At 48.5% G+C, this 14,079-nt stretch overlaps 1 protein-coding gene across 2 annotated transcripts in view; it reads right to left on the bottom strand.

The window, feature by feature from the left end:
• LOC134462211 (Krueppel-like factor 15) overlaps positions 1–4,843 on the bottom strand; it is a 19,522-nt gene extending 14,679 nt beyond the window's left edge. Inside the window, exons 1-2 of one of the 2 annotated variants that reach the window (XM_063215119.1) lie at positions 4,519–4,843; positions 666–2,776 (exon numbers count right to left, since the gene is read on the bottom strand). In XM_063215119.1, coding sequence (XP_063071189.1) covers positions 666–2,437 — 1,772 coding nt within the window. In that variant the 5' untranslated portion in view covers positions 2,438–2,776; positions 4,519–4,843. The remainder of the gene's footprint in view (positions 1–665; positions 2,777–4,518) is intronic. The other variant, XM_063215120.1, reaches the window with a different exon arrangement.
• Positions 4,844–14,079: the final 9,236 nt, after the last annotated feature.

Here is a 14,079-nt window from a genome sequence, read left to right as displayed (position 1 = left end):
GCCAATTGTGCTGCTGGGACCTACTCCAAGAACATGGTTAAGTGATAAACCTGGCTAAGTTAACCTACAGGAAGTGGTAAACCTGCTAATAGATAGTCCACAGGTGTCATTTAGCTAAGAAAATGAGGACTCCAGGCTCTTCTATTAGATGATTTACCACTACCTCAAGGGTAACGTAGCCTGGTTTACTACTTAGCCCGGTTCTTGGAACACTCTTCTTCTTACATCAGTGGTAGCCAGGCTGCGACCTCCTAGTGACGCAACACCTTCGGTAATTGTAATAATAATCTCAGTAATGTCAAGAGATTTGAAAGTCAGGCAACATCTGTGGATCAGGTAACTCATTATCACCAATTACAAAGGATCCAGAGTCAAAGTGTTACCGGAACTCGTGCTCGACCCCGTTTTTCAAAAACACTGTTGCTAACCAATTAGCAACTTACTGTAAATGGGTTGCAAATGGGAAATTGCATTGTAGCCAAGTAAGTTGGTGACTCTCTCTGTCTGTCTCTCTGTCTCTCTCACACACACACACACACACACACAAACAGACAGACAGACAGACGGACAGACAGACACATACACATACACACACACACACACACACACACACAAACTCTCTCTCTCTCTCTCTCTCTCTCTCTCTCTCTCTCTCTCTGTCTCACCTCCATCCGCATCCGGGCCAGGTGCATGCGAAGGGTTTCTCCCCCGTGTGTCTCCGCAGGTGTGCCTTCAGGTGGCTGCTCTTGGTGTACATCTTGCCGCAGCCGGGGAACGAGCACTTGTGCATCTTGATGAGGTCGGCCACTGGGTTCTTCTGGTACTTCTGGCACGGCCCGCCGCCGCCCCCCACCAGGATGCCACCGTTCAGGCCCGCCACGCCACCCAGCCCGCCCTCCCCGATGCCCAAGGGCTTGGCGGCGATGGGCACGGGCGCGATGCGCACAAACTTGGACGCCGCGTTCACCGTGACAGTGCCGGTGGCGGTGAGGTTGGCGCCGGGCACACCTGCTGCTGCTGCTGCTGCTGCTGCTGCGGGGGTGGCAGATGTCGGGGAGGAGGGCAGGAGGTGGGGCACCAGGGCGAAGGTCTGGCCCTGGATGTTGACCAGCAGCTGGGCGATTTTGATGTCTGCGGCCGGGGTGGTCACTGCCTGAGGCGGGGCAGCTGCGCCCCCTGCAGGGGTGGAGGTGGTGGTGCCGGTGGTGGCGGTGGTCAGGGTGGGGCCAGCGGCTGGAGACGGACTCTCCTGTTTGATCTGAATGGGCTGGATCTGGAGGATGACTGGCACCCCCCCAGGACTGGCACCAGAACCACTGATGCTACCAGCACCACCAGCACCGTTGGCGCCAGCCTCTGTCACAGGCAGACACTGGGTCTCCGTTTTCACAACGTCCTGCGTCGACGCCTCAGCATCCTCCAGACACTGGCCCCCCACCACTGGCGCTGCTGGCAGTGTCAATGTCAATGGTGCTGCTGGTAGTGGTGGTGGGGGCGGGATGGCAATTTTGGTCTCTGCGCTGGTGGAATTGATGAGCATGGCATCTGTGGAGGTTGTGATTGTGGTTGGCATGGTTGGCACAGTTTGGTCTGAGTGCTGGGGCTTGGTCGCCACCGGGGCCCTCGTTGCCGCCGCTGCCACGGCTTGTTCCGCCGCCGCTCCCCCGTCGTCGCAATCGCCAGCCCCCAGTTCCACGCCCAGTCCGAAGCCCAGGTCAAGCTCGAAGCCCAGGCCCAGCGTCGTGGCCCCTTCCCTGGGCTCACACTTCATCATGGAGCCGGCCACCACCTCCATGTTCTCCTCCAGGAACTCCGCAATCTCCTCCAGCGTGGGCTGGAAAGGCTCGATGGCCTCCTCCATCTCCTCCTCCTCTGGCACTGACACCGGCACCACCAGCGTGGAGGAGGAGGACCAGATGGGCATATCGAAGCTCTCCTCCTTCACCGGCTCCTCTCGGCGCGATGACGACGAGTCCCACAGCAGGCTGGCCAGCGACATGGGTGTCACCGCCGCCGCCGATCCACCGTCGCCGTTACCGCCGCTCGAACCTCCTCCTCCTCCTCCTCCTCCGCCACCTCCATCACCTCCCCCTCCACCTAAGGAGGTCTGCGAGAGAAGAAAGTCCAGGATGCTGTCCTGGCTCTCGGCGCTGGACGCGCTGCCGTAGCTGGAGCTGAGCACCTGCGAGTCGGGCGAGGAGCACGAGCGCAGGCTGGACGAGTCGCTCAGCTCATCCTCGGAGAACGGAGACGCCGTCACCTGGTAGCTGACCCGGTCCACCAGAGTCCGCTCCAGACCCAGACCCAGACTCCGCTCCGGGCTGCGCTCCGTCGTCAGCATGTCCGTGTGCAGGTGAAAGGACACCAGGGAGGGCGAGTGCAGGCCTCCATAGGAGAAGAAGTGCTCCCCACTGCTGCTCACAAAGTGGTCCACCATCCCAGCAGGGACAGACAGCCAACAAACAACTTGTAATCCCGCTCGTCTGTCGCCTTGTTATGTTTTGTTTTATTTTCGTTGAGAGGTAAATAAGATCCTTCCTTCTGATTGTGTGTGTGCGTGGGTTGTTATTTTTATCTTTTTTACTTGTTTGTTTGTTTGTTTGTTTTTGGCACCCTACTAGTGTCAGGCGACCATTAAGGTGAAGTGAAAAGTGCCGGGTGCCACTGCAAGGGCACCTCTTAGAACATAAAGTCACTGGCGAGTAAGAGGCACACCTGTTGTTTTCTCTCACCGACCGAAGAGATATGCTTTCGAGTTTGTCTTTCCACAGCTGCCCTGCATGGAAACAGAATGGGAGAGATAGTAAGTTTAGTTACTCTCCACTATGGCATGACGTCAGCTGCTCACCTCAAAGTCTTGTCAGCATTAAAGAGAGCCAGCTCTCTAGCAGCATAACTGGAACACATTTGAAGAATAACCCCTTTCATATCATATCTCTTGGACATCTTAATCGCAACATACACCCCTGCACTGTGCACTGCCTCCCTCCCCCTCCCTCTCTCTCTCTCTCTCTCTCTCTCTCTCTCTCTCTCTCTCTCTCTCTCTCTCTCTCTCTCTGTTGCGTTCCGTCCTCGCGAATGCGAAATATGGAATTCTATGAATTTCCATTTCGAGCGCGCACGCGGTTAGCGTGCAAGTGGTTGGCATGCATGCTGGACAACTTCTGGGACCGCTTCCCAATCAGAGAATCCAAGCCGATAGCTTCAACAAGTATTGTATTTCAAAGAGTAGACGGGATTAAAAATAACGCCGAATCGTTCCCCGCGATACGAGCGTTCTCCTTACTAACATGAAGCGCACTCTATACAGTCATGGTTTGGATAACTTAACTCGTGCACGTGGCAATCATCTCTTCTAGTCTCTTGTCACTGTAAATGGCGGTTAAGGATGACAGATTATAGGCTTTCCTGACAACACTGAATGAACGCTTTGACACTGCCGTATGAATGGGATGCAATTCACACGGTTGATCCGCAGACATACCAGATCTCTCAATATTACATTGGCCTGGTATGTATGGTATGTATGTATTGATTAGGGAATGACTCGAAATTATTCTAGACCACACCACTCCCCTTTAGTAGAATTAATACACATAAAGTCGATACATGACTGGACGCGCATGGTCTTTGAAGGGAGCTGTCTCCCCGCCGCGGGCCCCTCTCCCTCCCTCGCTCTTGCTGCTCTACCTCAACTCTGCGACCGACAGTAACCCTCGAGCGTCTTAGAAAAAAAATAAAACGTCAACATGATTAACGTGAAACACCGCGTGGGGCAGAAGAGAGCAGCAACCGAGCGCCTTTAATAGCGCATAAATCAGATGCGTGCAACACAGATAGCTCCAAGAGTCCATAAATTAGCCTCAAACACAACTCTAATAGTGCAAACCTCCCAACGTTGCACTTCACAAAACAATAATTTCCCTCCATTAATAGCTTACTATCTGGGGTAAATAACATTTTCTAATGGTAATTTTCCTAAATAATTGACATGTTTCGTACCTAGGCCTATTCAGCAACAAATTAAAAGGCACCTGTAATCAAATTCTTGTATAGAAATCCTTCTATACAACTAACCAATGAGAATTTATATGAAATATAAACCGCAGACTGCATTTTCCAGTCTGTTCAGTAATATTAAACGCTAGTGCAAAACATGTGCGTTTAGGGCACTGGACTGCGTTTTGGTGTTATTATTCTGTTAGAGAAATATGCAATGGAAGGGTGTGAATTAAATGCAAATGTTAAATAAATAGAGACCTATTTCAAACCACGAACCTAATTGCCCATTTTCTGCCGTTTCTCCCGAGTACTACAGCGCACACGCCAAGGCGCACGAGGTAGCGCCGCGCTCCGACTCTTCAACGTAAACATGTTTTCGTCCAGAGACCCGCATGCTGCAGCATATGGCACACTGTGGAAACGACGCACGCCCCACATCTCATGCACGACTCCCCATACAAGCCAAGTCGCACCATCCAGGAGCAAAATCGAAGCCTTTTGGAGAATTTCGCTCACCTTTAAAATGGGGAACCATGCACAATTCCAATGATTTAGTTCCGATCTTGCGACTTTTTTGTAGTCCTTTGCGCGTTGCGCTGTTTTTCCTAATGCGTTATTTGCCCTTGAGACACGCCGTGTGGCGCTGCTTCTGTTCTGTCTGCCGCGTTGCTCAGTACTGTAGTTGTACTATATTGCCGTCACATGACTGCGAGAGTGGGTTACAAGAGTAGAAATGCGAGGTAGAGTCTGAAGGCTCGTCCCTGCTAAACCACAGGATTGGTCGGCAACGGCGGAGGGCTGGTCTACCGAGCTTTCGTAAACTGGAGTAGCCTCACATGTGTGGATGTGTGCGTGTGCGCGTATAGATGTTGTGCTGCTGAGGAAAGCGACCATTTCCAGGCTTTCCTTCCCGTCCTTATCTGCTAGTCCCCGAGGTGTCATTTTCTGACACACTTCCACCCATGTGTCTTTTCCCTACAAGATGGGGTTGCCATAGGCTATGAGTTGTTTCAAAGTCTGCTGACAAGTGCAATGGCAGAGAGAGAGAGAGAGAGAGAGAGAGAGAGAGAGAGAGAGACACAGAGAGAGAGAGAGAGAGAGAGAGAGAGAGAGAGAGAGAGAGAGACAGAGAGAGAGAGAGAGATCAGTTCCAAGTGCTTTATTTTGTAATCTATCCCCCCCAAAATTCAGATCTCTGCCTCTGATGCCCATGCATTTGTTTCTGTATGTCCTTATGTGTTGCAAAGTAGCCTAGAAAATGTATAGGCTCCCTGCAGTTTTTAACAGAACAACATAACGACATAACACTGCAGATTGTCACAACACAACACAACACAATACAACATAACATAACATAACATAACATAACATAACATAACATAACATAACATAACATAACATAACATAACATAACATAACATAACATAACATTACACAACATAACATAACATAACATAACATAACACAAGACAGCATAACATATCAGCTTAACATTACATAAGAACATAACATAGCCTATAATTACATAACATGGTTTTTGCACATCATACTACAATATTATTGCACATCTATTGCAGAACCTTGGTATACATGGGTGTTGAAGCACAAACGTTTGAGTTTATGCCAGTATCTTTCTTAGCACAATCATCATTATCATCATTACATTACAACCACAAAACAAGCAAAATGCTGACGGTTTCCACACTTGAGCATGCAGTGGAGCTGGACCCATGTTGCTGTCGGTCGGAGACAATGGGGAGGCAGGAAGGCACATAAGCGCTCTTGGACTTGGACGTAGGGCTGCACGATTATGGAAGCAATTACAGTCACGATTATTTGGGTCAAAATCGGAATCAGGATTATTAATCACGATTATTGATTTTTTGCAGAATTTTATTTTAAAATAATACCAAAATGAAATATAACCAATAGTTAATTATATACAGGCTGAACAAAATAAAACTGAATTGTAATAACTATGTAAAAGGCAACAGCATGAAACTTAGGTGGACAGATTTCTGGACAGAACCCTCACCCTGTCAGTATAAGGACGCTCAAAGGCACATCACTATTGCCACGATTAAATCACGATTGAAATCACGATTTCGATATCACGATTCAATCACGATTTTCGATTATTTTCGATGAATTGTGCAGCCTAACTTGGACGCAGAGTTTGTTTTGCCACTCGCAGATGTGAAATATGCCACCGCTGGGGCTATTCCGGGAGTGCTCAGTAATTAAGCGTGTCCACATAATTGTCAGGCAGAGTGTCGAGTTTGGGAGCTTGTGTGTTGTGTTTGCAGCATCTCTCAGTCTGTCTGTCTCTCACTCTCACTCTCCTCCCATCGCTCTGTCTCTGTTTGTCGGTTTCTCCCTCTCCCTCTCTCTCTCTCTCTCTCTCTCTCTCTCTCTCTCTCTCTCTCTCTCTCTCTCTCTCTCTCTCTCTCTCTCACATACTCTCTCTCTCTCTCTCTCTCTCTCTCTCTCTCTCTCTCTCTCTCTCTCTCTCTCTCACACACACACACACACACTCTCTCCCCCCCCTCTCTCTATCTTTCCTCTCTCACACACACTCCCCCCCCCACCCCCCTCTCTCTCTCTCCATGCCTTGAGAAACACACAGAAATACACTGCTGTGATGAGCATGGTGGGCAGTTAATTTAGTGTCACTCGGTCGTTTCCCACACAAGCACTCGGTGGGATGTAGCCAAATAATTGCACTGTCTGTCAAAGCACACTCATCCCAACTCCCTCGCTAAAATGCAAAGAATTGTAACTGCAGTAAACTGTGCAGTGTTAATTCAACAACAACAAACAACAACTCTCACAATGTTGGTCCTATTCTCTAAGAGTTGAATTACACTGTAACATGGCAAACTTCAATGGGCAGCATAATTTCAAACATTCAGTGCATCAAAAAAAGTGAGATCCAGACCACTTAACATTTTCAAGCATGACCTATAGGTACGTGTACAGCCCTTTTACAAATGCAAGTCGACTGTACAGTAATGCGCTGTAATATCCCCAACACTCCACATGCCATGTCAAATAATGGCATATGTACCGTAATTGGATTTCTGGCTTTTCCTCTTTTCCAGTTATTTCTTGTAAATGCTGCCACAGCCCCAGATGCTGTGCGGTGACATCTAGATGAAAACAGTGGGTGCTTATCTTCGATCAATGGTCGTAATTAAAGCTCAGCCGCCTGTGTTGGGACTCATAGCTGCCGCTGCCAAAACAAAGCCCTTAAGCCTGTAAGTATGAAATGCTTACTACTGCGCTTCCAGAAGGATATGCTCCGTTGCGAGGGGGGGCCCTAGAACCACGGCTCCCATTAAGAACGGCACCAGAAGGGAAACTCAGCGAGCGCAGACCTCTCTCCGCCAAGGCCACTCAGATCCACAATGGATTCCAGATCACTGCCAAAACCTAATTATTTTAATTAATGAGGGCCGGATGATGACTCCATGGACCCTTGGGCCCAGACAACAAGAAAGGCCCCCCTCCATGGAATCACAGAGGTTCCAAAAGATGTGGGTGTTAGCCAAAGGTGTTCGGGAGTCCGGGCTGTTTGCTGCTTGCAATGTTCAAGTCTGGCCTGGGTCATTTCACAACCCTACCCCTTCTCTCTCTCCTGCTCATTCCCTGTCTCCTCTCACTCCTCTCACACTGTCCTGTCTTAATAAAGGCCACAAAAGTCGCCGAAATAAAAATCTGTCCATAGCCTTTTGTGTAGCTTTTGAGACTGTTCACAAACACACAAACCAACCATGGAAGGTTTAAAAAAAAATGGCAACCTCTTGGTGCAGACGGGATTGGCAGCAAGCCAGCTCACTGTTTGCCGAAAGCAGTCAACTTACATCATAGCGACATTGCTATGACTTTTCCAAGAGGCTTACTCAACAGATTAAGTCATTGGTCACTGCCATTTTGGTAACACCAAGCTTACAATATAAAATGAGGAAATGAGGACTAGTCCTGCAGACAGATGGCTACTGGGCTAAATGGAGTGGTCAGCAAAGATGAATCAAAAATCAAGAAGGATCAAGAGTTTTTATTGTCATTGTCAAATAAAATTGAAAAAAAATGGCAACCTCTTGGTGCAGACGGGATTGACAGCAAGCCAGCTCACTGTTTGCCGAAAGCAGTCAACTTTCAGGTCAAATAAATTTGATAACGAAATTACACCATACACGTACTCCGGGCTGCTGCGTCTATTATGTAACGATGAGGAGAAAAAAGAATCCCATGGCTCCACATTATAAAGGTTACCACATCAAGACATATAGGTTTAAAAAGCCTCATATAGGCATAAGCAACAGACGGACATCGTATGAATAGGGGGGGAGGGGGTTGGAAGCATGGTGAATTTGATCAGGATCACAATGCTCAATGCTCACTATAGCTGTGGTGCAGCCATGCATGAAGGCAACTGTATAAACAGCACAGTTTCACACCCCTGCGTGATTTAACCAGGTGGCAATGTTGGACGTTGAGCACATGTGGGTCAAAGACGTCCAACATGACACTGTCCTTCAGTGCTAACAGATGCTTTTGCTAACTGTAACTGTGAAAAACATGAAATTTCAAAACAATTTTTGAAAAGTGAATGCATGAAAGGCAAGCCAAAAAAATAATAAAAAAAAAAATCTCTTTTTTTCCGCATTTACAGTAAGCAAAAGTATAAGTTGCACTGAAGGACATGATGGACGTCGAGCGCATAGCCTTCGTGTTGATGGGGTTGCCCAGGCCTACAGCAGATCTTGCCCTAAAACCTAACCGTCAGTGAAGTCATGTTGGCGTGAGGGTGTGTTACCGCATACTCTTAGTGTCAAATATTGCTGCCCGGACAATGAGTTGAAAAGTGTCATGTCGGAATGATAAGCCTACTATGTTTGTAGAAATGGAAGAAACTTCCAGCAGCATTCCTCTAGTACAGCATCTATTGAAATCGTACGTTGTGTAACAGCAGCACATGCTATATAAAACGCTTGGTTTGCTTATGCGTGTGTTGGCTGCAAATAAGCCTATATGGTGCTTGCGCAGTGCCACGCTAGTAAATTGCATGTCCATCGTGTCTTTGTCCTGTGGTGAATCCAGAGACAGTTCCACTTGTAGACAATTTTCTCGGATCATCTCAATGGCACTCCAGCACAGAGGCAAAATAACCCCACAGGACTATACTTGATTTGAAAGCAATCCGATTTAAGCTGTTTTGCGTCAGCTGAAACGCATTACATACGAAGGAAATCTCTTTTGACTGGCACATCCAGGGCTGGAATGGTAATATCATCTGGCATACAGGGCATTTTCCCGGCGGGCCAACAGTCCTCAGGGGCCGATGCAGATTACTTTTTGTTGTCTTTTTGTTGTTGTTGTTGTTGTTGTGTTTTTCCACCATTATAGACCACCCCTCAAAGATGGGGCGGCCCAATGGTCGGTGGACTGAGATAATCATTATATGGTAGGAAACCAGGGGCTTTGAGGGGCTGGCCTATATGCCAAAAATGCCCGGGCCACTTATAGGCTCCAGTCCAGCCTTGGGTATGTCCCAATGGGGAGGCATGGCAGGGGCAGGGACAGCTTACACTATAAGTCTTCGGGGAGGTTCACAGCTGGGGATGACTGGGCGTCTGGTCAGGGTCGAGGTTCCGGGCCGGGGAAAGCCAGAGCAAAGAAACTGGATCTAACCAAGAAGCGTCATTTTGTTTCTTTTCCGGTATCCACTTTATGTCGGGTGAACGCCCCTTTAGGAGACCTTCGGTTAGGAGACCTTCGGAGTCCTGAGGTTGAGAATAAATCAAGTCCCCTTAGCGCTGTAGATGGCGGTAGCGCACGTCTTGAGCAAACACCTCAAAAATAGAAGAAGAAGGAGGGGACAACGCCCCCTTAGGAGACCCAACTTGAGCCCACGCTTTTGCATTGAGTGGGCGTGGTTTGCGTAATCTTTCTCTTATCCAGTATTTTTGGCCAGAGAGAGAGAAAGAGAGAGAGATCCATAATCTTAGGGAAGACCCAGAGAGACCCAGAGTGTCCCAGATCAGGCTGGACCAGCAGATCATCTTCTAACAGAGACAATAGTATGGCGCACTTCTACCTCTTTTCCACTGCCGTTTTTCTGGTAGGCCTACAGCGCGACTCAGCCGCCACTTTTTGCAAAAAGTGATGGCCGAGTCGTGCTGTGTCGAGCTGTAGGCCTACCAGAAAAACGGCAGTGGAAAAGAGGCATTAGTGTACGCACACAGCTTAGAAGGCTAGAAGTGGCACAGACCAGAGACAACTTGGGATGTCCTTTCATGTCATATCCAAGGCTCCAGCCTATAGTGTATGTGTCTGAAAGAAAACCTAAAACAAAAATTCACCCACCATCCCTCTCCATGACGAGCACAAAAGATCTTGGGAGGAACTAACATGTTCCCAAAGCTTGTGTGCAAAGCTTGTTGCACAAGCCTTTTGGCTGCAATATTGCTTTTGCAGATATGTCGATATAGCAGTGTGCAAGGTGTTCAAATGAGAGTCCAGCAGAGTTCATCTTTTCTTACTTTTATTTTATTTTCTGATTTATTTTAAAAAGCAGATGTTACTGCACCTCTGACACTGTGAACTGTGTCATGTGTCAAATTTCCACAATTCTGCCAACAGTTGGAGCCAAAATCTGATTTACTCAGACTGCTGTTAGATGTCCCCATAGTATGCTGTCTTTTTCAGAGAGAGAGACAGAGAGAGACACAGACACAGACACACACACAGATAGACAGAGAGAGATGCATAACTCCAATTCCAGGCTACATCAATTTAATCTAGTTCCTCGTCTGTCACGCAGTGTGAGCTCTGATATTTGGGCTTGCCTATACACCTCCCCATACCCTCCCCATGCCCACCTCCCTGCCAGCCTGCCCTGCCTGCCTGTCTGACTGACTAATCCCACAGCTGTGCATGCTATGGGGTTTCTTCCTGAAAATCCCATGCAGGGAATCTGACAGAGGGGAGAAGGGGCCCCCAGAATTGGGTCCTCATTACATTGAATGCATTGGGTAGGGGGGCCCTTCAGATGACTTTGTCCCGACCCCAGCCAAAGCTGTCAGCGTCCCTGATCCCATGTCAACCAAACCACCGCCAACAAGCCAGACAGTCAGTGTTGCCAGATTGGGCGGTTTCCCAACCTAATTGGGCAGCTTAGGATGAACGTCTACGGGTTAAAAAAAAACACGTATTGGGCATTTTGAGGCGGTTTTCTTATGACTCATGGCCATAGAAGTCAGTAGAATTCAGTTCAAGTTGGGCGGGATTTAATGCTTCCAGGCGGGTTTTGAGCATTTTTGGGCAAGAAATCATCAGCCACATCTGGCAACCCTGCTGTCAGCCAGTCAGCCAGCCAGCCAGCCAGCCAGCCAGCCAGCCAGCCAGCCAGCCGCAGCCTCTGAGGACGCCCTGTTCTGTATGGTGTGGGGCATCACACACACACACACACACACACACACACACACACACACACACACACACACACACACACACACACACACACACACACACACACACACACACACACACACACATACACACACACACACACACACACACACGAGTGTTGGCCCGGCTAATTCTGTGTTTTTACAACACGAAACATGGGAGCAAACGTATTCCCCGGGACCAGCCATTTGACCTGCTAATCCCCAGCAGATCAAACAGCTGGAAGGCGTGTTGTCCTAGACAAGGGCTCCGGCTCGTGTCGGGATTAAAGCGGGAAGCGAAGGCCGTAGTGGAAGGCCAGGGAGGTGAGGGGCTGGGATGGGGCTGAGCTGGCTAGTCTGGGGTGGTAGAGAGGGTGGGGAGGTGGTGTGTGTGTGTGTGTGTGGGGGGGGGGGGTGTCTGAGATGCACTGACTAGGGCCGTCTATCCCTGGATTAGAGTCTTGCCTTTGCCCTAGTTCCTGCGCTGTCTCGTGGGATAGACGCGTCCGCAGTTGCAGACGGTTAATGGGAGCTGAAGTGAGGAGCTCGCCTCGCGCGGCACGGCGGTGGCGATAATCTGACAGTGAGACAGGAAGCGAGGGTGGCGGAGGGGAAGAGGGGGGGGGGGGGGGGCACACATGCACTGCGGGGGCAGACTGGAGCTGAATGGGGTCTCCGTCTGCAGAGACTGTGCACAGAAAAATGCAGCATTAATTCAACACTTAGATAGTGGATATAGCATCTTCTAGAGTGAATTTGGTCCCATACTACTCTCTAAGTGTTGAATCAACACTGAATTATTTTACTGTGTGGCTTGGATATGGTAAATGATCAAGAGGTATATAACAACATTAAATTGAGAGCTTGTTATTTTTCTAAAATAGAATAGAATAGAATAGAATAGACTTTATTGTCAGAATGAATTGCATTGCATGAAAACTGCCTTATATATACTCACTGAATAAAAACACAAATAGACAAAAACAAAAATATATAAATACACATATACAAATCGTTGCAGCCACGATAGAGGGGACAGTGTGTAGACAAAGGGAGATTCTCTGTCCAAAAGTCCAGCACATGCTTTGCCTTACACGGAAATGCTCAGAATCAAGCTTTCACGTATTAGGGGTCAGTTAATTGGGCGGCGTACATTGACAGATCATTGAAGAAAGTCTTGATGAAAGTATACAAATATTGTTTCAGTGAAAAATACATTGTGTCATGAACACAAATATCCAGCGGCTGGCCCTCTCCACACGGTACGTAGGTAAGACATAAAATTTCATCATGTTGTATAAACAGCTGGCACAGCCAGCCATTGATCCAACCACAGCGACCACATGGGAACAAAAACCACGACCACATTAGCTGATGAAGCACGTCCACGCCTATGCCCCTATGCCCTGTGCCCTATGCCTGTGCCTCGTTCGATTCAAGTGGGAAGCTCGTAGCTCATTGTCAAGGTCAGCAGCTAACCTACGCAGGTGCTGGTGCAGCTTCAGGGGCCCTAGGCCAGGCCAGCACTTTTTATCTAAAACAGCTTTACTTTTAACCCATTTTTCTCTTTCCCCCCCTCCCCTCTTTCTTGTTCTCTTTTTTTACAACCAGATATTTCCTGGGGCAGTAGAACTGAAGTGTCACAACCAAGGGTAGAAGTGCCGTAAAAAAACGGACAAAAGTCCTTCAAATCACTTGTGGTTATTCACCACCACACCACAACTGGGCCAGTGGCTAAATGGGTCAAGTCATTATAACACCTCGCAGCATTTTATTTAGGTGAATTTCCCATTTTCTCCCCTTTTTCTTTCTTCTCCCTCTCTCTCTCTCTCTCTCTCTCTCTCTCTCTCTCTCTCTCTCTCTCTCTCTCTCTCTCTCTCTTTCTCTCTATTGCCCCTGTCTTCTCTAGATCTATAAAATGCAACAAGCAGGTAGCTTCTTTATTCTGAGCAGAAATATATAAAACGCTAATCCTGCGGTGCACACTCATAAATAAGCACAATTATTATAATTAGAGCACACTAACTTCAACCTCCCAGGCCCCTAAATAAGTGTCAGGCGTACTGCAAACGCCTACTACCAGGGCCGCTGATAGCTTTGTCCTGGCCCAGGACAAAGTTACCTGAAAGGGCCCGCCACCTCATACATACAATAGAATAAGGGCCCAATTCTGGGCGCCTCCTCTCCCTGTGCCCGGAACAACATACCTGGTTGTCCCCCACCCCTGTCGGCTTCCCTGTCTACTACTACAAACCCGGTGCCACATCCACCACCAACAGCTTTCTGTTTCTGGTTAGATTAATTACTGTAATTCAGAGAGCAATTCATCCACAATTACTACCAGTCCTAAAGTTGGTGCAGCTCAGCATGCATGCATGCGACCTCCTTGCCTTGCACTACATGCCTTCTTCGCCAGGGCATGACGGCGTTGAAAAGCAGCAAGTGGTAAAGTGGTGGGTCTGGAGTGTCTTCATCTGGAGGAAGCAGCAGCCAGTGGTTCAACTACTGTATTCAACGCCATTGACAGCTTTGGTCGGGCCCGGGACGACGTCATCGGTAAGGGCCCGCCAAACCAATACAGTCAATGTAATGAGAACCCCAAGGGCTCCTTCTCTCCCTGGGC

This window comes from Engraulis encrasicolus, chromosome 14 (genome assembly GCF_034702125.1).
Source record: "Engraulis encrasicolus isolate BLACKSEA-1 chromosome 14, IST_EnEncr_1.0, whole genome shotgun sequence".
Classification (NCBI taxonomy): domain Eukaryota; kingdom Metazoa; phylum Chordata; class Actinopteri; order Clupeiformes; family Engraulidae; genus Engraulis; species Engraulis encrasicolus.
This window is presented reverse-complemented; position numbering and strand designations above follow the sequence as displayed.